We start from the raw sequence: 27,356 nt of genomic DNA on the forward strand, positions 1-27,356 counted from the left end.
TGCATGGGCAACACGACCCGGCGAGAGATGCTGCATGCTCTGGAGCCCAGGGACCACTCTAAGCCTAGCCACATGCAAACTGCGTTGTCCTGGTTTATTTTTTAAGCAAGTACTGGCAGGATGCACCCACTGCATTTCTATCAATGCCAAAATGCCTGGGTGCAGAGCGATGTTAAAGAACCACTGTGGTAAAAACTAATCTAGAGCCCTCCCTTACGCCAGCTCACATGTAGCTTTGGGACATTTAAACCCACATACCACACCATATTACACTGTACCATCAGTATGTGTAAACTGAGGAACACAACTAGTTTGCTATTTCGACAATATAGGGTTCCAATCTGTGGGGACCTGCCCTGCAGCCCCCTGTGTTTGCTTTCCCGCGAGGCACTGTGCAGCAGCAGGATGAACGCATTCCCTTGTCAGTTACATTAACTGGCAAGAGAGGGCGCCAACGTCGCTGCGCGGGAGACTGCTGAAGCCCGCGCGCGGGAGATGGGTGTCTTCGGCTGGGATCGTCGGCGCGAGCGGACGTGTCGCTCGCGGCTCTGCTCTTCGCCGGCGGGGCGAGGAAGCAACGGGGAGACCCGCGCCCGTATATCGTCCCGTCCGGCCTTCGGAGCATATATCCCTTGCCCTAGCGCGGGCGAACATTCACTCGGAACCTTGCTGGCGAGTCGGACGACCTCGATTCATTAGTGTACCTTGTTGCTAGCTGGCGTTATTGTTGCTGTAGCAATAAATGCCTGTTTGTGTCAGCCAATGTGTCGTTCCTTTGTTCCCTCAGAGCAAGGCCCGCCGTGGTTGGCGTGCGCTCGGTATCGGTAGCATACGCGATCACGGGGTGGGGTCCGGGCGGCTTTGAACCGTGTCAGCCGCGATTGAGTGGGGAGAGCGTATTTATATCTCCCCAATTCAACCCCACAAATCGGACCCCAATTGGCGCTATTTTGTCCAGTGGGTCCCTCTGAACCTACTGTATCCAGTGAACACTAAAAATTGACACAAATTTTCAGCGTGAACTGCTGGCTACCATCACTGGTACAGCCCTTATTGCATATTTCTTGGCGGTCATTGTAAACGATGCCTAAATGGTGCACTGAAAAAAAAAAATCTGGAACGACAAGCCTTGCTGTGCAGTCTCCCTGCCCATGGGACCGTTATCTGCTGGGACCAGTAGCTGCTCGATCCAGAAGCCACAGAGATAGCAACCTTTAATATTAAACATTTGTTTGATTGGGTCAAACATTCATTTATTGTCCTATTTATTAAACTCTTTAAAGGCTTATAACTTAGAAATATTTCCTAAATATTTAAAAATTAAATGTGTGTAACTAAATGTAAAATTGTGAGAGCACACATCTTCACTCTGTAAGGAATGGGTGTTACACTTGCGTACTGCAATACATACCGCTAATTATACATAGAACTTGCTAACCTTCACTTCAAACTGATATGATTTGCTAACACTTTACATGTCCATCCATTAGGAATCTTGCAGCCACCGTGGTGGAACAGTGGCCATGGTATTCGGCTGCTGACACTAAAGACACGGGCTTGACCTACATGGTATTCGGCTGCTGACACTAAAGACACGGGCTTGACCTCAGCTGCGGTAGTCGCATTTCGGTGGAGGCAAAATGCTAGACACTCGTGGCACGACACCGGTCGCCACACAATGCTCACCGCACTCCTGATGTTTCAGGTGTTGTCGTACTGGTTGTTGTACATGGTGCCGCCTTGATCTACCGCCCTCCAAAGATTACACCGCACCTGCCCGGAACTTTGGACCAAATGCCGCCCATTCTACGCTCGAGGCATCATTGTCGATGATAATCGCTGTCCCCACCTGGCAACCGCCGCTATCTATTACGTCATCAACCACAGGACACGACGCTGCCCTACTTAACCAGCAGAAACACCCGGTCCACACAGGGCACGACGCCTTTTGCCGCACAATGCTCACCGCACTCCTGATGTTTCAAGTTAGTTACCTTAACCATTGCAAACAATACCGCAGTAGCAACCGTTTTTTGGTCATGGTGTCGTGCCCCTACGACTCGAAGTGGCGCGATGTTTTTCGCATACTCACTGATATTCAAGCTTTCAACTACCTGTCAAAACTCATGCCGGTACTATCTGGTGATGTCGAACTCAACCCTGTAACTAGAATAAAGTTTTGCAGCACTCCGCTTAGAAATAGTTAGCCTTCGTGTGACTCAAGTCTCGCACGAAAAACAAATAGCCGCTTTAAGCAACCGATCTTGAGTCACCAGAACACTCACTGAATAACGACAAAACGCCTAACGAGACAGACCACATACAGCGCAAAATCGCAGTCTTAAACGCTGCCAACATTGACACCAAAAACCGTATGCGCCGCAACAACTAGCTTTTCTTGGGCCTTGACGACACAAACACCGAATCGGACCGAATCACGGAACAAAATTGTTCAACTTTGCGTAGATCACCTTGACCTTCATCTGGACTGCAGCAGCGTCGAATGTGCCCACCGTATTGAAAGTTGCTCCGACGACAAAAAAACGCCCCATCATCATAAAGTTTACACAGTTCAAAATGAAAGAGAACATTCTTTCCCATGGGCAAGAACTTAAAGGAACAAGCTATGCCATAAGAGAAGACTGAATTTCTTACACGCCGAGCATGTTCAAAGCTGCATGAGTTCATAAGACCAAAAAAATGTGCCTTTAAACTTGCTTTTGGCAAGCTTTATGTGGGCAGTAAATGCTATTATTATAACGCTGACGCTGATAGCGTACTGGAGAGCCCAAGCTCAGCAGCTACCGTGCACAGAAACACAGGACCATCCCCCGCAAACACTCAACGAAGCACTACATGACGCACCGACCAGCAAGTACTTTCACCCGTCATTATACAGCGTCCGTCACTATACCTCGACCTGAATATTGCTTTCAGGAACATCCGGAGAGTTATCCCAAAACGCGACAGACTTGAAGGTTGCATTACTGATATTGAAGCGGATGTCGTGCTACTTACTGAAACCTGGCTGAACGACGATATTAGAGACAGTGAAATATTTTCCCCCAAACTTAACTACACAATATACCAGCATGACAGAAAAAACAAAAAAAAGACAGAGGCATTCTCACAGCTATCAAGAACACCTTGTCATCGTCTCGCATCTCTAGTGACGACACTCTTGAACTCACGTGGGCATCCGTGAATGACAGGGCAAAAAAAGTCATTTTTGGTATTTGCTATCGGCCACCTGATAGTGATTTATTCTTCTGTGACGCACTGTGTGGTGCCTTGAACAACATCAGATAAATTTCCAAATTCTCCCATCTATTTATTTGGCAACTTTAACTTCCCTAACCTTAGCTGGCCCTTACTCTCGTTGCTTAATAGATCACTTTCCAACGAATCAAAACGCTTCCTTGATCTAACACTTGACTTCAACCTACACCAAGTCATTACATGCCCCACAAGAGGAAGTAACTTTATTGATTTACTTCTGACAACCTCCACCGATGACATTAAAGGCATAACCATGTTACCAGCCATTAGCGATCACAACCTAATTCACATCCGCCTATCATTGCCCATCACAAAGTGGTCCCCAACAAAAAAGATGAATGACTACAAAAGGGCTAATTTCGACACCATCAACCTCACACTATCAGAATTTTATAACTCATTTGTGAAATCTTGTCTTGCTCGCTCTGTCAATGCCAACTGGCAACATTTTAAAACTACAATGCTAAGATTGAAAAACGCACACATTCTGTCCTTCTTTGTAAAATCCGATTGTAACAACGAATGTTTCAATAGAGATCTGAAAAGGCCTCGTAATAGAAAAAGCATCTTTATCGTAAGGCTAACTTGCATAACCTGCCTGAAACATGGGAATGGTACCATCAATGCGCAAAATAATATAATGAAAAATTAGCCTCCGCTAAACTCGTTTTTTTCTTCCGACTTACATTCTATCTTTCAAACAAACCCTAATCAATTCTGGTGTATTATCTCCCCTAATTTGTGATCTTGTAGCATTGAGCTTCTAGACACTGACCGTGAGCCCATAGACGGCAAAGAGTGCGCGGCAATTCTAAATAAATACTTCTGTTCAGTGTTCTCCTCACCAAATAGCAGTCCAAATTTTTTCACCAGCCATCTCGGCATTACCCATGCCCCAAGTCAGTCACACCGGCAGGAATAGTAAACTTAATCAGTTCTCTCAAAACTTCATCATCGGCTGGTTGCGATAATGTAAACAGTAACTCCTGACAAATACTAGTTCAGTCTCAAGCCTAATCCTGCATCCAATTTTTATCCAATCATTGGAATCTGGAGAAGTCTTTTATGATTGGAAGATAGCTGAAATCGTTCCAATATTCAAGAAAGATGACCGCACAAATCCTTCCAACTATCGCCCCATTTCGTTGACCAGCATTCCTTCGAAATCACTTGAACATCTTATATCGTTTAACTTAATGAGCCACCTAGATTCAGCTAACTTCTTTTATCGCCACCAATGCGGTTTTTTTTAAAACACTATTCCTGTGAAACCCAGTTGGCCAAATTCACTCATGACATCCTACACTTTATGGACAATAACCTTCAAATAGACACCATTTTTTTAGATTTCTCCAAAGCCTTCGACTGCTCGTACTCGCACCTGCTCGCAAAACTCTCCTCCCTAGGCATTCCTGATAGCCTAATAACCTGGACTGATCATTTCTTAAATGGACGCATGCAATTCCTTTCACGCAGCGGTTACTGCTCATTCCTTACCAGTGTATCATCAGGTGCCACCAGGGCGCTGGCTTATCACCATTGCTATTCCTCATTTAAATCAACGATCTTCCAGTAAACACAAATGCCAAATTAAGACTGTTCACAGACGACTGTGTAGTATACAGCCCCATTCGTGGTCCCTACGATAATCACCTACTACAAAAAGATATTGACACAATAGCCACATGATGCGACAGATGGCTCATGCCTTTAACCCTGAATAAATGCCAACTGTTGTCATTCTCTCGCAACCGTGCAGTTATTCATCATTCATACAATATTAACTCAGTACCGATTGCCCCAACAACGTCACATAAGTACCTCGGATTACATCTGACATTTTCACTATCTTAGGTAAACCATGTCCAAAGACACAGATGCTCACTGTGAAAAGCCTCGGCCGCCTCTTTTGCAAGCCGACTTTTGTGGTTCAAGGAACACACTCAAGCAAAGTGGCACCTGCACCACCAACCACCACCAAGCTTGCAGCAGGGCATACTGCTTGTATGTTGTCTCTGTGCAGGTTGAGGTGTTGAATGCTACAGGTGGGAGGGATTAGCCTTGCTTATTCTGCCGGCAATTGCTCCACCGTAGAGTCCTTTCTATGTTAATAATCTCCTAAATACCTGTTGCATCTACCCAGCTATGCGTACAGTCTCTTATAATAGCACACATTCCTCTCCCGCAGTCACCATCTATGCACACAATCACTCCACACAGTCCACATCACAGTCCAATCCAGAAGTCACCATCTATGCACATATACAGTCACAGTAGAACATTAACAGTAGAACATAGTCCATTGTAGTGCCGCAATCTATAAACACATTCACTCACAGTATACCGTAGTCCACTCCAGAAGACACCATCTACGCACACATTCAATCACAGTAGGCCTTAGTCCGTTCCTGCAGCCACCATTTAGAAACAAGATCCGTGCCCTGCAGAAATGTTAAAAGGTGTGCAGCCTCCCTTCTGTATGTCTGGTTTCCACTCGGGTAGACAATGTCCTGAACTGTACTGTGACGGGTTCCTGTCTTCTTGAAGGAAGCGAACATCGCACACCTTTCCGCGTTGTACTCTGGGCAGTACATGATATAATGTTCGATATCCCCGCACACACCATATAAAGAGCATAGCAGAGACGATGCTATGCCCGTCTTATGCATCCAGGCAGGAGTGCGAGCAAAGGCAGTGCGAATTCAATGTAGTAGAGTCTCCTGGGATCTTCTCAGTCCCTTGGTCACACATGGCTTGTGGGGCGCACTCCACAGGGTACTGAAATGATCGAACACCGTTTTCCTGTAGAGACTTTTTCATCTTGAGGTACTTTTATTGATGGATTCCTTGAGAGAGCTTTATAACATTGTCTGCCACCTCATTGCCGTTGACTCCTATGTGAGAGGGCACCCATTGGAAATTAGAGTAAAGCCTCTGCTGTGCAGATTCTGCAACAAGCGCAGAGAGCTTATAGGCATCAGTAGGGAATCCGTGCTCTAACCTCTGAAGGGCAGATTTTGAATCAGTTAGGATGACAACAGGTTGAGCCGGACAAGACCCTAACTTCCGTAAAGCCGCCTCAATAGCAACACTTTCAGCCGTTGTGGAGGATACGACAGTCGTACAGCGTACGGACCACTTACAGTCCAAAGAAGGAATGTAAAAAGCCGCTGCGCTAGCTTGTTTGACCTTGTCCACAGAACCACCCGTGAAAATATGAAGGTGGCGGGTATACTCTATTTCCAAGTGTTCAAGTTCAAGCGAACACGTTGCTGCCAAAGGAGAGCTGCGCTTTTTGCTCACATGGGGAATTGTGACCTTACAGTCGAGGGTCGGAAAAGACCAGGGGGGTTTCAACCGTTTCCTTTGCCTTCGGACATTAAGGCCTAAAGAACTAAGAGTTATAAGTGCCAAGTAGGCCTTCGACTCATATCTCTTGCAGAGCCACTGGAGAAGGGATCGCCCAGCTACCATCTCTCCTAGGCCGCCAAGATGCATTAGCAGTCTCTGAGAAGCGACAAGGCTAAGAGGTTTCGATAGTGACTCATGAAGTACTGCCTTATTCGCAGCCACCTGAGGAACTCCAATGGCTTTTCTTAGGCCCTTTCTGTGGACAACTTTGAGACGTTCAAGCTGTGATGTCGAGGGGGAAATTAAAGGTAATTAATACATTATGCAACTGACCACCAGCTCTTCACGAAGTTTGACCATTGAAGAAGGATGGTTTCCCCATTGCTCACGTGCAATTCTATGGATCACATTGACACGCGAAGATATGGATGGTATAATCGCGTTGACAGCTTTTCGCCACTGTAGACGGGAGTCAATAATGACGCCCAGGAAACACGTGTGGATGAGTTGATGGATGCAACAAAAGTGACCGAAGTCTATCTTCAACCGCGCTTGATGTCTTCCTACACCTGGAAACAGAACAAAGCTGGATTTTTCCACTGACAGAGACAATCCTACACCTTGGAGGTAAGCTTGTACCGAAAGTAGAGCCTGTCGAGCTATCAGGGCTAATCATTTGTGTTGGTAGCCAGTAATCCAAATACAAATGTCGTCAGCTTATATTGACATACGCACTAGCCTGCAATTTTTTTGCAACGAATTGGGAAGGCTAGCCATTACGACGTTAAAGAGCGTGGGGAAAAGAACGCTTCCTTGAGGCACACGTCGTGATAGAACCTTTTCGGTGCTTAAGGTACTCCCTAACCATACACGAACCGCACGATCACTTATAAACTTGTAAATGAATCTTAACATATGGCCCTCTATGCCCATCCCTTACAAATTGTTTAGAACTGAGCTCTGAAGCATGTTGTCATACACTTTCGCAACATCAAGAAAAATGACTAAGGTGGAAAGGCCGAAAGCTCTCTGGTGTTCAATGTGACTCACCAAGTCTAAGACGCTATCTTGGGCACTAAGACCTTGGCGGAATCCTGTCATACATGTTGGCAGTGCCTTGCTGTCCTCAAGCCACCACGATAAGCGTTCATTTACCAGCTTCTCCATCAACTTAGCTACACAGGAGGTCAATGACACAGTGTGATACGAGGCAAGATCCGTCATGTCTTTGCCAATCTTGAGTATTGGAACTACATGTGCCACCTTCCATGATGTAGGAACGTCGCCAGTCTCCCAAACTCGATTGATGAAGTTGAGGAGCTCCTTCGCGAGTTCCAAGGGCAGATTATTCAGCATTTGATTGGTGATGCCATCGGGGCCTGGTGCACACCGGCGCCGCAGGTCACTGAGCGCAGTCTGAAGCTCACGAAGCGTGAATGGGCCGTCCATGATAGACCTGGAGGAAGCAGGTGGCGTATATATATCCATTCCAGAATTAACACATACGAGTGCATCTGCAAATTCCTCTGCCAAGCACGCAGTACGTTGTTCCTTGCGTATTGCAAGACCTTCAAAAGGCTTCGAGGGGCGAGATTCTCCAGCAAGGCTGCCAATAACTCGCCATATTCTTGTCATCGGTGTGAACACGGTCAAACTAGCACAGAATGAGGCCCATTGCAACCTGTAGAGCTTGTTCGTGTGCAGTCTAATGGCAGAATTCACCCTATTGAAGGTCGTCTTCAGTTTGCTGTCGTCCTTCTTCCGCACGAGTTGGCGCTCCGCCCTTCTCGCTGCGCAAAGGTTCCTAAGTTTTAAATCCGGGGCCGGAAAATGATCACGTAACTTGACTGCCGTAGTTGCTGCCAGCTTACTGGAAATCATTTTGTCAATAACACCGCCAGAAACACGTTCTAGTTGCTCTCTGTACTTGTCCCAGTTGACCACATTGCTAATTTTAGGACCCCGCATATGAAAGTCAGCAGCAGACACAAAAATCGGATAGTGATCACTTCCCATGCGGTCAGGCGCTGTTGACCACCTCAAGCGGACGTCAGGTGAATGCAGTGTCAGGTCTATAGCTGTCGCTGAAGCTGGAGGCCGGAAGAAAGTGGGGCTTCCGTCATTGGCAACACACAGGTCCAAACTGTCAATAACGTCTACGAGTTTGCATCCACGCGAATCCCGTGTTCTTGTCACCCCAGACGGCATGATGGGCGTTGAAATCACCGCAGATGATTCGAGGAGCTGGGCAGTGGTCTCAGAGCTGCTGTAGAAACAAATCCAATGCTACGTTCTTCCGCGGGGACACGTACACGGATGCAATAGAAAGGGTTCGAAAGCTGAGCTGCATTCTCACAGCCGCTACCTCAATGTCATCCATGCAAAGATCAGCAATGCTTAGAGAAGCATGTATAATTTCCCTTCTCATGTAAAGCGCAGCACTTCCTGCAGGAAATGACTTTATGCTGCAGTTTTTATGGGCGACATATCCAGTCAAACATCTCCCACTTGGCAGGCCAGCTTGACAGGGCCAATACTGGAACACAAGTCTCTTTCAAGAATAGCTTTAGTTCAGCTAACCGACTTAAAATCCCAGCACAGTTCCATTGCAATATAAACGGCACTTTTCAGTGAATATTAGGTCCACGAGGTTAATCCCATCCATATTAGATCGCAAGAAAGTTAGCTGCGAAGGTGGTAATTAGGGACTCAAAATAAAGCACCAGCTGTAGGAGGTTCTTCAGGTTACCAGGCGCCATCGCTGGAACATGTGAACGCAGGGCCCCAACCAAGACATTAAGAAGGTCAGACATACCTTGATTTTTGAGCTCCTTAATTTGCGCAACGCACTCACAACATCGAGAAAAGATGCCGACGGGGACACAGTCTTGGCCGCAGTAGCTGGTTTTTTTGTCACTTGTGCATATGAGAGTCCCCCTTGCCGTCGAGTCTGGCTGTGATCCAGTCGCTCAGGAACATGAACACTTTTTGCTGGAGGTCGAACAGCCGACTCGCACACAATGGATCTTGACGTCTTGCTGGACCCAGGTCTCTTAGGGACATTGTTGGGTAACGCAACAACATCAGACTCCAACACTGGGAACTCGTCTAATCCTGGAACAGGCGTCTCAGTCGGTTGGGTTCTGGGACCAGCAATAAAGGATATTCGACGGTGCAGAGTGCTCACATGGAAGGGGCAGCCTCTGAAACTCGCTAGATGATCACCACCGCAATTGGCGCAAGCAAAATCGGCCTTGCAGGTTTTAAAGTCGTGGTCGCCTCCGCACCACTTACAGCGTCGATCCTTTGCGCAAACTTTGGCCACGTGACCAAAACGTTGGCATCTACAACACCATGGAGCAGCTTCAGTGAAATCGGCAACTGCGTGTTTTGTGAATCACAGATCAATTTTTTAGGGGCGCTCTGAGTTGGAAGCGAATGTCAACACGATGAGTTGGTAGGTTTCGCAGCCCATTCTTCTTCTGGAGACTCCACACGACGCACGAGTCGTTTCACGTGCAGAACACCTTGTGGTTTAAAATAATCAAGTAGGGCGCGCTCTGAATACCACTTTGATACACCCTTAATAACACAGGTGTTCTTCATGTAGGAATGAGGCAACCGCACGTTAACTTTGATGTCACCAATCTGAGAGCACTGCAGGAGCTTGTCAACCTGCTCTTCCGTCGAGACATCCAGCTGAAGAGCCCCGTGCATGGTGAACCGACTACGAATCGGAGCTGATCCCAGCAGTAATAGGGACCCCAACCTAAAGTTTGCCGCGCGACGACAGCACCGTGCTCCTCCCGCAGCGGCGGAATTCTGAAGCGTCGATAGGGCACGACGGCGCCGGCGCGCTCCAACTGACTGTGTTCGCGTGCTGCGCGCGCTTTCTCCCTCCGCGTGCTCCTCGTGCCCATCTCCTCGCGGGCGCGGCGGATGCGAGCACAGCCTGACGACTGCACAGTGCGCCGTTTATGTCCATCGCTGGGCAGTTTTTACGCGGTGATCGAAGTGGCACGCGGCACCGTGGTTGCATAAAGGTGGGGAAGCGTCTTGCTTGACTTGTGGGCTTCTATGGAATGACGCATTTGCTTACTGACGTGTGTGCTGTCAACGGAAATTACCCAGGTGGCAGGAATCGTTCAATGCGAAGTACCGGTGCATTATCGCGCGCTGCAGTATTGATTTAAAATAGCACTACTTATCCATCACCAGCGGCAACAGGAGAGAGCGCTGGCGGGCACTTAATATATGTGCACTTACTCGGCCGACACCATGTAAAGTGGCCGCGCATACAACTGCGAAGGCGAAGATGGCAGACACGATTCCACATGTGAACTAACCTTGTGTCTCTGTCGTACACACGAGTAGCAGTGTGGCTCTGCAAATTACACTGTAGCTAGACCATTGTTGTTCGTAACGCGTTACAAGTAACGGCGTTATCGGTAACGCATTACTTTTTTGGGTAAATTAGTAACGTAGTCGTTACCAATTCAGAACTGTAACGGGTAACATACTTACGTTAACATTTTTCGGTAACGGGAGGTGCCACGTTACTAGTTACTTTTTGTTCCAGTTGTGACCCACTCCGCCCCATTTTTTAGAAAAAAAAGCGCAGAGCACCTAAAGTGATGTAAATAAACAAAATGCACAGGTGCTCCCGACAACCCGTGTTGGGGTTCGCATGCATGCCAGAAAACAGCTGCCCTTGACAACGCACCCAATTAAAAAAAGATGGAATAGCCATAAAGCACAAAACACCTGCACGAACACGCATTCACACACTTGCCTTCACCTACCTCCCCTTCCCAAACCACTCACACACACACAACTTTCTAGAGTGGAAGCATGCCGATCATTTTGGAACATCACATTTTTCAGAATTACTCTAAATTTGTTGAGTTCAGCGATGTTTTCTTTGTGAAGTCAGAATTGATGATGGAGTGTCATTTTGTGTTTAATGCCACATTCATAAGATGGCTTCATCATGTAATACACAGTTAGAACCGAACACATGTAACTCTACAGGCATCTTTAGGCTACTATAACATTGCTAAGCTCGTGCACATTTGTGCAAACTATTCTCGTTAAATCAGGATAGCGCGTAAAACCGTTGTTTAGGCTAGATGTTATTTGGGAAATGTCAGCTTTATAAAATTGTTATCGTAAGTTCTAAAGGTGACGAAAACCTAACATTTATGGCCATGAAGTAACGGCAAAGTAACGTACGGTACTTTTTTTCGGTAACGGTAACGATTACGCGCCACCTTTTTTGTAGGTAACGTAGGGCGGTAACGCGCTCCTTTTTTTAACGTAACCAGTAACGTATTTAGTTACTTTTTTTCGGTAACGCCAACAACACTGAGCTTGACCTCGGGCAGCCGCGCAATACTGTTACGTGCCCCGTCGATGCGCATCAAAACTGAGTTGTGCCAGCGGTTTGTGAGTTTAACGTCCTAATTCTGTACGTAGATTGTGCGCAAAGCTGTTTCTGAAGGGCTCCGTAATAACACGTTGTGATGACCCCCATAATGCGCAGGTCCACACGGGACGGAGAGGCAAAGAGACACCGTATGGCTCGAAGTTTAAACAAACAGGTATATTCAATAATTACACATGATTAAGGTTATACATCAGAGGCTGGGGCGTCCGAGCTTACGTGCCGACGACTTCATGGGGGCGATGGAGTGGCTCCGGAGTTGGGCTCGAGCGGTTGCTGGCAGAAGCTGCACGCCGTCGGGCTTCGGCGCTGAAGGCCCTCTTGGCGAACGATGTCTTCCTCAGCTCAGACTGGACTGCATCCGTTTACATGTGCTTTTAAGCACTTGATTAACAAAGGACTAAGGGCGGTCATTTCCAGTGGCCCGCCCAAAGCATCAATTCTCCAATCCAAAATAACATGCGAGATGGGGACCACCCCTTGGGTTGGGCTTAGCCTCGAACCCAGAGTCTGTTAACAATACAAACTAAATAAACAACAAAAACGCCACCACTCTCTCTCAAGTGAGAGTATACACAGGCTCTCTCTTCGGAGCTAATTCACTAGCGCCTGTCTTTCCACATTCTTGGCGAGTACTGCCTGTCCGCCATGACAGGTGTCCGTCACGGCCCTTCTGGGAATGCGCTTTTGTTCACGAGGCACGGCGGGAAGCTGTGGGTGCCTTCCCGGCGATAGCCCACGTCGAAAGGGGAAGGAGGGAAAGAATGTTGTCTTCGCGGTAGCGCATAGCGTCGGCTGTGGTACGGCGCGCTCTGGCCCGCTGACAGCTCCCTTGTCCTGGAATGTGCCCGGGAGGATAAAGCCTGTTTCCCCGGGGCGGCGGCGGGTCCGGTTGTTCTGGTCGTCACTCAAAGAGCATGGCTGGGTAATTGATGATGCCGCTGTCACGGGTCTCCGTCTACGCCGCGCCGTCGAACGTGGATCCTCGTAGCACACACGGAATGTCACACTCGCTCACCCTCCAGAAGAATGTTCTCCGAACATTTGAGTCCACGCAGCTCCCCTTGTCTTTCTGAATCGCCTCGCACAGTGCGTCCGACAAAACACTTTTCGCTGCACTCAACACCACTGCACAACACCATATGCCTCCGCGGTCAATACTGGCGTCTCCAGGGGCAGCACTGATCTTCTTTTACAGATAAACATGAAACTCAGCACCCAAGCCTCTCCTTTCTAGTCCAAACTGGACGAAATAAATTTACCACAGTTACAAAGGAGCTCCCACTTCTAGCACGATCACGGCACAGACAAAAATATAGATAACGAAAGGAAGTAGGGCAGGTTCTGCATGCGCTCCGCATGCTCTCCTGTGAAGGTGTTACTTAATGACAGAAAGGTTTAACTACCAACTCCGATAACTTAACACATAAGCACATAGCAATGTTATGAGCTGCGGCATTACACAATTCTAACCAGTTCACAACTCCGCTCTGTTTACGCCATTAGTCCGACTTAGCTTTCCGATTTCGCAGCGGATATCGGCCTTCATGAGTCATACTAAGTAAGTCTGTGCCCCTTTGTCTGCTTTGGGACTCGCGAGGGCTCGTGGCAGGAGCCTCTCCTGGCGTTATCTGCGCGGCAACCTCGCGCGCTTCTTCTTCTAGCAATGCATGAAGTAAATCCGGTGGCATTCCGGCCGTCACCTCGGGCGCCTGCCGAACAAATGCAGGAGAGGGCGTTTCTTGCGAACTATCTGCGCGCTCCGCTTCACTTCTGTCCCCATCAAAATCCGCGCTTTCCCTTTCCTCATTTCGTGAATACTGAACCGGTGCCGACTTGAGGCGATTTGCGTGTATCCTTATCAAACGCCGGTTCACGTCTCGGACTCTGAAGTTTACCGGAGAAAGCTTCTCGACAACCTCGCACGGTCCTCTCCACTTCGTCTGGAACTTACGAGCTAGCCCAATCTGCCTTTGGCAGTTTTCAATGTACACGCTGTCCCCCACATCAAACGGCGCGTCTCTAGCACTGCGATCGTGCACCTCCTTCCTGCGCTTCGCCGCTTTCTTTAAGGACTCCTTTGCGATGTCCCTCGCCACTTGCAAGCGCGATTCTAGCTCAACCTTATAGTCGTCCAGTGAAGCGTATGGGACACGACGGGGGCCCTCTGGCACTTCACTAGGCTGGTCCGGGTCTCGGCCGTAGAGAAGAAAGAATGGCGATTCGCCCGTGCTCTCGTGTGCTGCGGAATTGTAGGCAAACATTGCATACGGGAGCCACAAGTCCCAGTCCCGCTGGTCGCGCGAAACAAAATGCGACAGGAACCCGGCCACGGTTTGGTTCAGTCGCTCCACCGCGCCGTTGCAAGCCGGATGGTACGGTGTTGTCTGCTTCTTAGCGATCTTAAGCAGCTCGCAAACTCTCCTCATTAGCTGCGACACGAAGTTCGTTCCCCGATCTGTCAAGAGTTGCCTCGGGGGTCCATGTCGGAGCACGATCTGTTCGACAAATGCTCTTGCAACCGTGTCTGCCTTCTGATCTGGGAGTGCTACCGCTTCCGCGTATTTTGAAAGGTGATCGACAAATACTAAAATGTACTTGTTTCCGGAAGTGGTCGTGGGCAATGGGCCCATTATGTCCATACCTGTCCGCTCGAAGGGAGCCGAAACCTCAGAGACTGGCTGAATTGGAGCTGGTCTTCGTCCCTTGGGTGTTTTTCTTTCGAGACAGGAATGACACTTCGCACAGTAGTCTCTAACATCCTGTCGCATGCCACTCCAAAAGTACAAACGCTCCACACGCCTGCGTGTCTTTGCTACGCCAAAATGACCGGCGCATGGCGCATCGTGAAACTCGCGAAGAACCCTTTCTGTCCACGACCGAGGTATGACGACTCTCTCCCAAGCGGTTTTCTCTGGTCTCCCTTTCCTGGTTGGCCTCGTGCGCCGACACAGGGTGCCGTCTTTGTCAATGAAATAACCTAGCTGTTCGGGGTGAGACGGTGCGCCCTCTAAGCTTTCGATTATTCGCTTCAGGTCAGGATCTTTGCACTGCTCTGTGCGTAATTCGGCGGGGTCGACTACGGGGACAAACTCATCTATAGCTGCCACGGCAGCTGTGCGGCTGAGTGCATCAGCATTCAGATGTGTCTTTCCTGACTTGTGCTCAACTTCAAAGCAGTATTCCTGCAGGTGTAGATTCCATCTAGCGAGTCGCGAGCTAGGGTCCCTGACACTCATCACCCATTTCAGAGGATGGCAGTCTGTGACTAGCTTGAATTTGCGGCCGTAAAGGTAGCATCTGAAGTGCTTTACTGCCCAGACAACGGCGAGGCACTCCCTTTCCGTAGCTCCGTACTTTTGCTCTGTGGGGCTCAGCTGTCGGCTAGCAAAAGCAACGGGATGTTCTTTGCCCTCGATAACCTGAGATAGCACAGCACCAACTGCGAACTTTGACGCATCTGTGGCCATAACGAAGGGCAAATTAAAATCCGGGTGGCGCAACAGCGGTGCACTCATTAGCTTCCTTTTCAGGGCCCCAAAAGAATTCTCCGCGTTTTTCGTCCCAGCGAAAGGCGACATTTTTGGCTGTTAAGGCGGTGAGCGGCTTAGCGAGCTTGGCGAACTCCTCTATGTGCCTTCGGTAGTAACCGATCAGGCCGAGAAACTGCCGGACCTGGCGGACGCTAGTCGGGGATGGAAAATCCGAGACACACCTTAGTTTCTCAGGGTCCGGTCGCACGCCGTCAGCTGAAACAACGTGCCCGAGGTACTTCACCTCGTTTTTGAGGAATTGGCACTTAGAGGGCTTCAGCTTGAGACCCGCTCCTCTTAGTCGCACCAAAACCTGCTCAATATCGCGCAAATGGTTCTCAAAACTGTCACTGTATATGATAATGTCATCCATATACACGAAGCACAGCCTCCCCAGAAGACCTGCCAGGATAACATCAGCGATTCTCTGCCAGACAGCAGGGCTGTTGGCCAGACCCATCGGCATTCTTTTCCATTCATAGTGCCCTGAGGGCGTGTTGAATGCCGTTTTCTCGGCATCTGCCGGATCCATTGCTATCTGCCAGAATCCCGCCGCCATGTCCACTACCGTGAAGTACCTGGCAGAGCCCAGCTGAGAAAGCGTCTCCTGTATATTGGGGATGGGGTATGGATCGATGCGAGTTACGGCATTTAGTTTGCGGTAGTCCACTACCAATCAATACGAGCCATCTGGCTTTTCCACCAATAGTGCTGGTGCTCCCCAGGGTGACTTTGAGTGTTCGACAATGCCGCGATCAATCAGGTCCTGCACCTGCCGCTCCATCTCCTCACGTTGGGAGTAAGGAATCCTGTACGCACGCTGGTAAACGGGCGATGAAGTGCCGGTTTCTATCCTGTGCTTTATAACGCCACAGCAGCCCAAATCCAGGTTGGACGCGGCGAATACCTCCGAGTAGTCGTTCAGCAAACCAGCCAGAGCCTCCCTCTCCCTGGAATTTACGTGAGAAAGATCGAACGACACCTTTGGAGCAGCCGAAGGACTAGCATGCTCTACAGTTGCGAGTACCGTATCGGTGGGCTCACGTTGCTCTATCGCAGAGGTGAAGAAAGCCAATGTTTTGTTCTTGGGAAGGCTCAGTGGCTGCTGGCTACAGTTAACCACCCGTAGGGGCACTCTGTGGGCGTCATTAACTGTCACGAGGCACGCGGCTGCCTTCAGGCCATTGCTGAGAGAGTCGACCGGCTCAAGCACTCCCAAGGCGCCGCTCTCTACATCTGAAGGCACAAACGCGTACAAAATGTGCTCCGACCAAGGAAGGACGACCGCCTCCTCGACCAGCCGGACGGCAACCCGCGAATATACCTTCTCCAATGATCCCACTGTTTGACGGGTGTCAATATCGGTAATGCGAATCTCAGCCCCTCTCCTGTTCAAAAACGGAACTTTTGAGCCGCCCGCATTAACCTCTTCCTCAGAGAATGAGACTACTACCTTCCCTTTTCTCAAAAAATCCTGCCCTAATATACCTGACACTCCGTTTGGCAGAGACACCGTGTCCGGGCATACGTAGCAGGGGTGCTCCAATGCAATTCCGCCGAGAGAGAAGTGTAACCGGTAGAGTCCACTTATGCCAAGAGGATCCCCCGTTATGCCTACAAATTTGGTTGCCATACCACCAGACGCTTCCAACACCTCGCGGTCCCCCTTCCTTCGAAGCGTGTTAAAACTGCTCTCCTTAAGCAATGTCACCTTTGACCCCGTATCTATCAACAATTCCATACAACAACCATTTAACTTGCAACGCACAACAGGGCATGCCTCGTCGGCCACACAAACTACCACCACCTCATCATCTACTGCTCCCTCCCCACGCTCCTCAGGCTGGGGAGGACTAACTAGTTTTTTGACTCGGTATCTGGAGCCCCGCTGTAGGCTTGCTTAGGGCGTGTCTCGCCTGCTTCTCTTTGTGGCTCCCCACGGCGCACGTTTTGGCAGAACCTGGCGATGTGTCCGCGACCCTGGCAAGCGAAGCATACGATTTCTTCAAAATCTCGCATACCGCGCCTGTAGCTTTGTGGCGGTCTCCGGTTTCCAGCGAATGGGCGCTGTTGAGCGCGCGCTTCAACCTGGCATTCTACCTGCTGAGATAGCAGCTGTTCTAAGCGATCTAGCCGCTCTGTCAAGAGAGCAACCTCAGGGTTGAGCACCGCTCTCTCTATGACGCGTACTCTCGCTGCGGCTGTCGTTAACGCCTCATTTTGTTCCTCATCCAATGCGGCCTCCACGGCTTGGTCGAAATTGCTCGGCTTGCGCGAGAGCACGAACCGGCGCACGGGGTCTTGCAGACCAGCCACGAACAAAGCGGTCATTTCCTCTTTAGGTATATCCTCCGCGTATTTCTTCTTAAGCTGGTCTCCTTCCTCCTCCCTGCTTAACGTATCGTGCGCTAGGCGCTGAAGCCGCGACGCAAATGTTCGCACGTCCTCCCCTACCATCTGTCCGGCGTCACGGAACCTCTGTACCCGCACGTGACGTGGTTCCGTGTCGAAATGCTCAAACGCGAGCTTCTTAAATTCCTCAAATGATTTTGTGGATTTTACTTTTTCGTCTCGCCATGCAAAATCATGAGCAGCTCCTGCCATCTTACACCTCGCCATTCCCAGCATTTGAGCATCGGACCATCCCCCCATTTTCCCAATCTCTTCTAGCATGGAAAAGAAATCGCAGATTGGAACCCCTGTCTTATCTCCTGTAAACGTCGGAACGACGCTTCCTAATGCCAGCATGCTTGCTCCGAGCGACGGCTGTGGAGTGGGAGCTCCCTCAGATAAAGACATTTTTTTTTTCAAGCCCTCCGGTGCCTCAAGCCTCTCAAATGGGGGTAAAAGTCCCACAATCAGTCCCGTGATTCCCTTTTGATTACAATTTTGAAGTCATGAATGTCGCAGCATTCAGAGGACATTTGCTTTTGAGACCCCACTTCTGACACCAGTGTGATGACCCCCATAATGCGCAGGTCCACACGGGACGGAGAGGCAAAGAGACACCGTATGGCTCGAAGTTTAAACAAACAGGTATATTCAATAATTACACATGATTAAGGTTATACATCAGAGGCTGGGGCGTCCGAGCTTACGTGCCGACGACTTCATGGGGGCGATGGAGTGGCTCCGGAGTTGGGCTCGAGCGGTTGCTGGCAGAAGCTGCACGCCGTCGGGCTTCGGCGCTGAAGGCCCTCTTGGCGAACGATGTCTTCCTCAGCTCAGACTGGACTGCATCCGTTTACATGTGCTTTTAAGCACTTGATTAACAAAGGACTAAGGGCGGTCATTTCCAGTGGCCCGCCCAAAGCATCAATTCTCCAATCCAAAATAACATGCGAGATAAGGACCACCCCTTGGGTTGGGCTTAGCCTCGAACCCAGAGTCTGTTAACAATACAAACTAAATAAACAACAAAAACGCCACCACTCTCTCTCAAGTGAGAGTGTACACAGGCTCTCTCTTCGGAGCTAATTCACTAGCGCCTGTCTTTCCACATTCTTGGCGAGTACTGCCTGTCCGCCATGACAGGTGTCCGTCACGGCCCTTCTGGGAATGCGCTTTTGTTCACGAGGCACGGCGGGAAGCTGTGGGTGCCTTCCCGGCGATAGCCCACGTCGAAAGGGGAAGGAGGGAAAGAATGTTGTCTTCGCGGTAGCGCATAGCGTCGGCTGTGGTACGGCGCGCTCTGGCCCGCTGACAGCTCCCTTGTCCTGGAATGTGCCCGGAAATTGGGGAGGATAAAGCCTGTTTCCCCGGGGCGGCGGCGGGTCCGGTTGTTCTGGTCGTCACTCAAAGAGCATGGCTGGGTAATTGATGATGCCGCTGTCACGGGTCTCCGTCTACGCCGCGCCGTCGAACGGGGATCCTCGTAGCACACACGGAATGTCACAACGTATTATTTTTAGATATCCGTATGGTAAATACGCCATATGCTGTAAATACGACCATATGGCAGAAGCGGCTAAGCAAGCGCGACACCGGTAGGAACGGCAATATGTTACCATATTGGTCGCATCAGCCGCACGCCCATGCTAACACTCTCAAAGCTCAACAGAATGGGATTCATTAATGCGCACCTATATTGCGAAATACGCTTTCGTATCTTGCACAAATCTAAACGCAGCGCGATATGATCTGTGACACTGGGGTGAGCAGCATAGCGCCAAATCCATTGAAACACCGCGCAAAGGGAAAAGAAAAAGGTAGCAGAAACATGTCACCAGCACGCATGGCGGAAGCAAGCAGATCGAGCCAAGCTAGCACTATTTGAAGACACGAAGAAAAAAAAAACGCGAAACGCATTCGTGCCGCAGCTTCGTTGAAAGGTAGGCTAAATTTCAGTTTTCACTTCGTACACCATGTGATTATGCGCTCTGGGCACAAAACTAGGGCGTGACGAAAGCAGCACCCTTTTGGACTGTTTGCTTGACGCCGCGCACACGAGCTGCTCCCTCTCTAAACCACGAAAGCGCGCGCAAAATTTTCGTAGCAGTGTCAAAGCGTGTGGAAAACCCTCGAGCGGGCGCGCTCTTCTCTCACAACGGCGTCCATGCACGAGCAGAGAGAGCATAGCGCACGCGAAGCAAGCTCCTCTCTCAACGGCAACGAAGCGCAAGCCAGAAAGAACGAGTGCGCATGCGCGAAACTCGTTTCTTCACGTGCGAGCCAGGCAACGCACACAAGTCAGTGGTGAAGCTCGTCGTCCTGCCCGATCAATTAGGAGGAATCGCTCGGAGAGGGCGCTGTTCACTGGCGTCTGCAGCGCCCTCTGGCCCAGGTTGTGTCCCCTATTGAATGGCCGCGAAAAGGAAGATGGGATTCCTCTCTCTTAAATTAATCCCCTTTCTCTGTGGGCTCAACCACTGCAGGAATCCCGACCGTTCGTTGCTTGCGATGACTCACCAACTTGAAGCCCTCGTTGTCCACGTCAGCCATATCGGCCACTGACTCGTCACCGTCCACGATCGTTGACTCATCCCCACTAAGCGATGAGGTCTCACTGGACGGGTGGTCGTCTCCATGTTCTGGTTGCTCCACGGCCTGGGAAGCCATAGTCGCCTCTTCCGAGCCAGCCTCCTTAGATTGGCATGGTCGCTTTAGGCTTGCCGTGCCGGAGCAGCCGTACTCTTCCCATAGGGACAGTACCGCCTTGAATATGCTGCCGTCCTCGAATATTAAAATAAAACTAGGTAAATTAAGCAAAATTAGGTAAAGAAACAGAGCTGAGGCGACAGTAGGTCAATGTCGTCTCTGTGCAATGTTCCATCATGCCTGTGCAAGTGTATGCAAGAACTGGGCAACCAGACTTGCAATAGGAAAACTACAACGCCTTCAGGGGAATAAAAAGTTTTATTGCACAGTTGGTGTGTACCAAAAATAGCTGTCCACCCCTTCCCAGTCATTAGTTGGTGCCTAATCTGCAGAGAATGCTTGTATCCCTGTAATGGCTCTTCCCAGGATCAGTGCATGGACATCATGGGTTCCTGCAATCGTAGGGAGAAGAGAGTCCCATCACTCACTGCATGTGGAGAAGGAGGAAGAAGAGGGAAAGGGCACCTCGTAGGTGTTGACTGCCTCCAGGTTCATGACGTGGCGGGATGACGTGGTACTCATCGCTGATGCCGTTGCCGCCCAGCATGTCGCGAGCGGTGCGGGCAATGTCCAGGGCCTTGCCGCACGAGTTGCGCTTCACCAGGGACACATCTCGGGGCACATGCTGAAAAACCACCACACGTTCCAAGCCTCTCCTTTGCTGTCTGACGTTTGCGTCGCACACCCCCTTCTGCTCACTGTTTGAATGGAGCACCCAGCTATGCTGCTACCAGTGTGTTGGCCTGCCACTGTAGAAAATCTGCAGTAACCCTTCTCAACGATCAGACATTAGTTGCGCCACTTTAGCTTGTAAGAAGAGAGTTCTTGGTATGGGAAAAAAAAAGGCCGCAGGCTGTCGCATATCGAAAAATATGACAGAGGCAGCTTACCTGCAACAAAACACGTATCACTCCTTTCGAAAATTTGTGCACTCCAACTATGCGATAGCAGAGGGAGTTCGTCGGCCCATTTGGAGATGACTCATGTCACACTTGGTCGGAACGCGGTATATCATATTTGCTCGTGTAATTAACTTTTTTTTTTTTGCTACCGTCGAAATTTCACATCATATGTGTCCGGCCGCCCATCAACAAAAGCACGTAGTCAGCTACATTTGAGTCGCCAATGTTTTAGCATCGCCCACTAACACCTTTTCGAACACCTTTTAAAAGGTGTTTCAAAAGGTACATGAGACCGCAAGACAAAGGAATTTGGCATATACCACGCCCATCTTGCGGGGAACAAACCTATTGTCACGGTTTATATCGCAGATGCTGTTTTGTCTTGAACCTTCCCGCTTTCTCTGAACAGCTGCTCCCACCTTACCAAGTTTATTAGGACCTGAGAAAAGTACATTTACGCCATACTTGGCCTCCACTCTCTTAAAACTATGCGACAAAGAACGGACATAAGGCATGAGAGCAACCTTCTTTTTTCTGTTCTACTATGCTGTCCCTAGCATTTCAACGCTCGCAAAACCCTATCAGCACTTGCCACAAGTACAGAGTCTGGGAATCCAGCTCCCTACATCTATGGGCCTGGCTAAAAGACTAGTCAACATTTGATATACGATTTCTTGACAGAAATACCAATACATCCTGTAACAATCCTGGATTCACAAGCTTGGAATGCAAGAGGCCTGTAGTTTAAAAGAGGCTTTTCATTGCTAGGAGAGTATTGCCAACACACATGATTCAGCTTGAAAGTCAACTTCAAATCTAGGAATTGGAAGATGCTTTGCTGAGGAACTTCATGTGTGAACCTCAGTCCCGAACCATTTCTTGAAAAAAACATCAAGCAACTGAACGACACTCTCAGTATCCAGGCACCTAACAAAAACCAAGAAATCATTCATGTATTGGAATATGTCGTTCTCTACTTTCCTATCAACTTGGCTTATATAAATGTTGCTGAGAGCAGGGGCTACCTTGGCACCTATGCATACCCCCGAATTCTGCATTAATACTTCACCTTCCCACACAACATAAGTGTTCTCGAGATAAAAGGACAACAGTTCCAGAAAAGGCTCGGTAGTAATACCACGTTCCTTCTGGAGCAAGTATTCATCACGGTCATCCATGATACTTTTCTGCACCCACTGCAGAGGTCAATTATGAGGAAGAGGCTAAAACAGATCGACCACATCTATGCTAAAGCCAGAGCAAGAAGCTGGGTTCTCATCAAGACTCATTCAAGACAAACTTTAGAACAGCATCTCAGTTCAGTGTAACAAATGGGTGAGTAACGGAGAGTGCTGACAAATGCCTGCATAGGTTTGGCGATGTAACCAGTTGCCAAAGTGTGGTGCACAGAAATTACTGCTCTGAAAGGAACATCCAGTTTGTGCGTCCTTTGCTGAAAAGAAACTTTCAAGGATGGAAAGCCCTGCTTCCTTCACTTTTTGAGCCAAACCCTCGAGCCTGAAGCTCTGCAGTAAAGCCACTGCCTTTTGCTTGCACCAAACCGGATCCTGCCTACGAACTCTAAAATTCTTTAGTACTGCCTCATAGACCCTTCCCGAAAACTGCTCCCCAGATAGTACAACAAGGAACTCTTTATCTGATTGCACTATGCGCACACAACCAATCAGCAAAACTGGCTATTTGGTATACCTTACCCTGCAAGACGGGTGTGGCATACCAAATTCCTTTGTCTTGCGGCCTCGCGTACAATTTTTTGGAAAAGAATGCCACAAACCTGGCAAAACATTGCAACATGTGTCAGTTCAGTTCAGGTTTATTCCTTAAAGGCCCCCATTCATGGGTGTGTTACATAAGTGGTCGGATTACAGTTGAGTATAGGAAAACAAACGGTGATGATTATGTATTATTGAAGATGATCAGTTACACAATCTTTAAAAGAAGAAGAGGAGGCTATGGCGATGATGTCACATGGTAGGCCGTTCCAGTCTGTAGCAGCTCGAAAAAAAGAGAGAAACAGAGAACACAGTAGTATGCGATGACGAGCGCGCAACTTGAAGTGGATGACTGGTACGATGAGCTATGCGCACTGCGGGTGTGAGGAGAATAAAAAACCTGTGATAAAGAGAGAGGCTTGTAATGCGGCGACGTAAAGAGAGGGGTGGCAGGCCAGATTTTGCTTTCAAAGATGAAACACTCTCGTATGAATATGTGGAACGAATGAATCAGGCAGCACGATTTTAAATGACGTCTAATGCAGTGGTTAGATACGCTTGATGTGGCTCCAGATGGCAGATGCATATTCCACTTTGGGTCTTACAAGCGATTTATATGCGAGCAATTTTACATGTGATGGAGCAAGACTGAGATGGCACTTAGAAAACCTAGTGTTTTGATTGATGCTGATATGTTAGTGATATGAGCGTGCCATGTGTACCAATGCGTACTATATTTTGATAATACACTGAATTGTTATTTTTTCATAGTGACCAGATCATCAGAGAAGTTGCCAAGGCTTTCCACATTATCAGGAAATCTAATGGATGCGTTAGCAAACCATCTTTAGTTTCATCTGCAAGAGAAGCGGCCATGCTTCACAAAGGGTAGCTTGATAGGTGGGTACAACACATGCGTTTGAGTGGCTTTATAGTTTTATTTTTATTTCTTAGTCAGTGCATCTATTTGTGACTGCTTTATGCATGTATAGACTGACGCTTACTTCGAATAAAATCCAATTGTAAATTCAGCGCCCTGTTTGTCTCTTCTTGTTCCATGTCCTGCTGTCCAGCCCTGTTGAAGAAAGCTCGTTAAGCATTTTAGTGCAGAGAATGTTCTAGTGTGTTCTGTTTTAAATTGCTGCACACCTCTCTGATGCTTGGCACTTTCCAGTTTTCTAAGCATGCATACAATGGCACAGCTGGGCATGCAGCATCATCGCCAGTGTGTGTGTGTGTGTGTGTGATGCGTTAGATGCCCCACATGGCCAAGTCTGGACGAAGAACAGTATGCCTCAGAGCCCAAGCACATAGTTTCAGACTGACGTGATGCACAGAGTGTCCCTGTAACAGTGGAAATAACTTGCAGCTGCCATGTCTGCCTTTCTAGGACCTGGCCACAGGCGGTGCCTAGACCGTGAAACCTCGTTAATTCAGAAATCCATACAATTCGGACTACCGACGTGGTTTCGTCTTACGCCCATGCATGTCTATGGCATCACATGCTCGTTAAAACGGAAGCTGCTGCGCCCACACCAGTTAATTCAGACATGCTCCCAACAGTGAGCGATTGTGCTAATATCCCACATCATGTCAAATACGTCAGAGTGGTGCCCGCATCTCCTACGACAGGCAATGGCAGGCATGACGGCCTTCCAAGGGGCCCAGTGCTGAAAAAATTTGTGGCTACATATTTCAGTTCCCTTATTTTACCAGTCCATGGCAATGGTGACCCAGCAGAGCATCTGCCAGCCAGCCGAATACAGTTTTGTGCAGTTTCGAACGCTGATTGGTGCGTCTCTAGACATTTCATTTCCTGACTAGAAGTTGTCTCACACTGCCGGCACCGACTCGTTTCCTTGGGCTCTGTCCGCATGATTTTTCCTATCTTTTATTGGGGCAAAAATGCATGCCCGTCATGCACTGTTCGCACGTGCGGCGACACTGCTAGTGAGGAGGCTCCACTTCTACCGTGTCGCACTGTGAAGGAACCTGTGGACGCCTCTACAGTGTAAACCACTTACAATGACACCAGGTATAATGATATATCGCTTATGGCAATCAAATTCTTTAGATTTATCAATTATCCCATTGCCCCTATGTAAAAATAAATTGTGTATAACAATACAATTATCGGCGAAATTCTGGCCGCCCGGATGGTGCTTACCACCAAAATTTGAAAGTTTGATAAAAATAAAATACTTTGAAGCGAATGATATAAAAACTCCATGAACGGACTGTGGCGAAATCCGTGAGGGAGCGTTGCCTACGGCCTCAGGAACCAAGCACTATCATCGTCACAATCGCTGGATGGAGGAGCTTGCTTGGCCATTGCCGCGCAACGCTGTCTCACACAAATGTAGTTTCTGACCGAGGTAGTTGAGAATTTACTTTTTTAAGCGTTCGCTTTTCTTGCACCTTCCCCCGTTACGCGCAAGATGCTGCATGCCAATAACATCGCAGCATGTTTATAATTTGATATGGGCTCCTGAAGGGGTGGAGGTAGCTTGCTCAGCGAACTTGGCAGAGCACTGAGGCGCTGTGCGCCCTTGACAGGAGCATCGGTGGAGGTGGCTACATGCATGGAAGAATACATGGGTAGGTTTTCTTTTTTTTGCCGGTCCATATATAACAATAATAGTTATAACAATCAGATTTTCTGGCTTACTCAATATCGTTATACTGTATTTACACGATTGTAAGTCGACCTATTTTTAAAAATTTGAAGACACGAAGTGGAGGGGGGGGGGGGGGATCGACTTAAAATTGAAACCAGAGCATCGCACCATAAATAAAGGTGAGACAAAATAAACATCAGGCATGCTGCTGCGTGGTTGCATTTTTGCTGTGCGGCTCCGTCACATCGCTCTTGGTGCTGGCCTTGAGCAGCTGCTGTGTCAATGCGCAGAACCGGCATCCCCACCCCACGCGAGGTGGCCGATGGTGGCTGTCGATAAGCAGCAAAACGGCACCAGCCCACTACCCCACACGTGGCCGCATATTGCTCTGCTGATAAGCGGTGGCGACGGCCCGATAATGCATTCGTGTCAAAGTTTTTTTGTTGTTGTTTACTTTCAACCGCGCAAGCGCCGATAGTTGATGAAAGGGCGCCGCTGTTACAATCGCCGCGGCACCGCCACTCGGAACCGCAGCGGCGCCGGGAAGTGTCAGTAGACGACGGAAGGGCCAATGCTGCTCACATGTAGTTTCTCTTTGGCTCTGACGCGTTTGGCTACTGCTAGTTTTTAATGTAGTGCTTCGTCAGTCGTCATTTGTGCTCCGAGTCCAGCAAGTGACCTCGTTCACGGCTACATTCAAGATAGCTGTCATTCTTCACGCCGAAGAAACAAACTGTGTGCCAGGCTGCAAGTTCAACGTTCACAACGGGCGATACAGGTGTGGCAGCTGCAGTGAGGCAAAATTTTCAGTTGTTCCACGCGATGTCGTGATGTGGCTGTTTGCGAAGTGTGGGATTTCGCTGCACGACGATGTTAGAACGACGAGTTGTGGGACCGCAGCAGCGATCACGACTGCAGCGCTAGAGAGGACGATAGCGCAAGTGTGGACTAGTAGTCCAGTGAATAATACATTTTCGTTTTGGAATGTGCCCACAGACGCTCCCGCATCCGGCAGCCGATAGGGGCTGGCGATAAGAGGAGGCCGCAGGATAGTGCTACCACGTTCTACTATTATCAAAGGCGAAGTAAACGACCTCCCAAGTTTTTTTTTTTTTCAGAAATGTGATGTGGGGGGCTCCGCTTACATTCAAGTCGACTTACAATCGTGTAAATATGGTAAATGGATTGCACTGTACTATTCTGGAGCAGCACTACAAAATAATGCTGAAAGTGTACACACAGCATGCATCTGATGTTATTCAGAAAAATCCTCGTTGCCGTGCAGTTTTCACCTCAAAAGCAGATGACCGTCACCCTGGTTTTAGCCAAGCAAGTTTACTGTAATGTGAATGGTTTCTAGAAAATTGGGGGAGGGGAGTGCATATTACAACTGCACAAAA

General features: G+C 48.9%; 2 protein-coding genes across 4 annotated transcripts in view; one reads left to right on the forward strand and one right to left on the reverse strand.

Moving 5' to 3' along the window:
* LOC144122137 (PHD finger protein 12) overlaps positions 1–26,020 on the forward strand; it is a 148,732-nt gene extending 122,712 nt beyond the window's left edge. The window contains exon 10 of one of the 2 annotated variants that reach the window (XM_077655695.1): positions 24,110–26,020. In XM_077655695.1, the coding sequence (XP_077511821.1) occupies positions 24,110–24,230 (121 nt within the window). In that variant the 3' untranslated portion in view covers positions 24,231–26,020. The remainder of the gene's footprint in view (positions 1–24,109) is intronic. The other variant, XM_077655696.1, reaches the window with a different exon arrangement.
* Positions 20,943–27,356, reverse strand: part of LOC144122139 (glutaryl-CoA dehydrogenase, mitochondrial) — a 75,295-nt gene continuing 68,881 nt past the window's right edge. Inside the window, exon 9 of one of the 2 annotated variants that reach the window (XM_077655699.1) lies at positions 20,943–21,328. In XM_077655699.1, coding sequence (XP_077511825.1) covers positions 21,128–21,328 — 201 coding nt within the window. In that variant the 3' untranslated portion in view covers positions 20,943–21,127. The remainder of the gene's footprint in view (positions 21,329–27,356) is intronic. The other variant, XM_077655700.1, reaches the window with a different exon arrangement.

The sequence above is a fragment of the Amblyomma americanum genome, chromosome 2 (genome assembly GCF_052857255.1).
Source record: "Amblyomma americanum isolate KBUSLIRL-KWMA chromosome 2, ASM5285725v1, whole genome shotgun sequence".
NCBI classification, from domain to species: domain Eukaryota; kingdom Metazoa; phylum Arthropoda; class Arachnida; order Ixodida; family Ixodidae; genus Amblyomma; species Amblyomma americanum.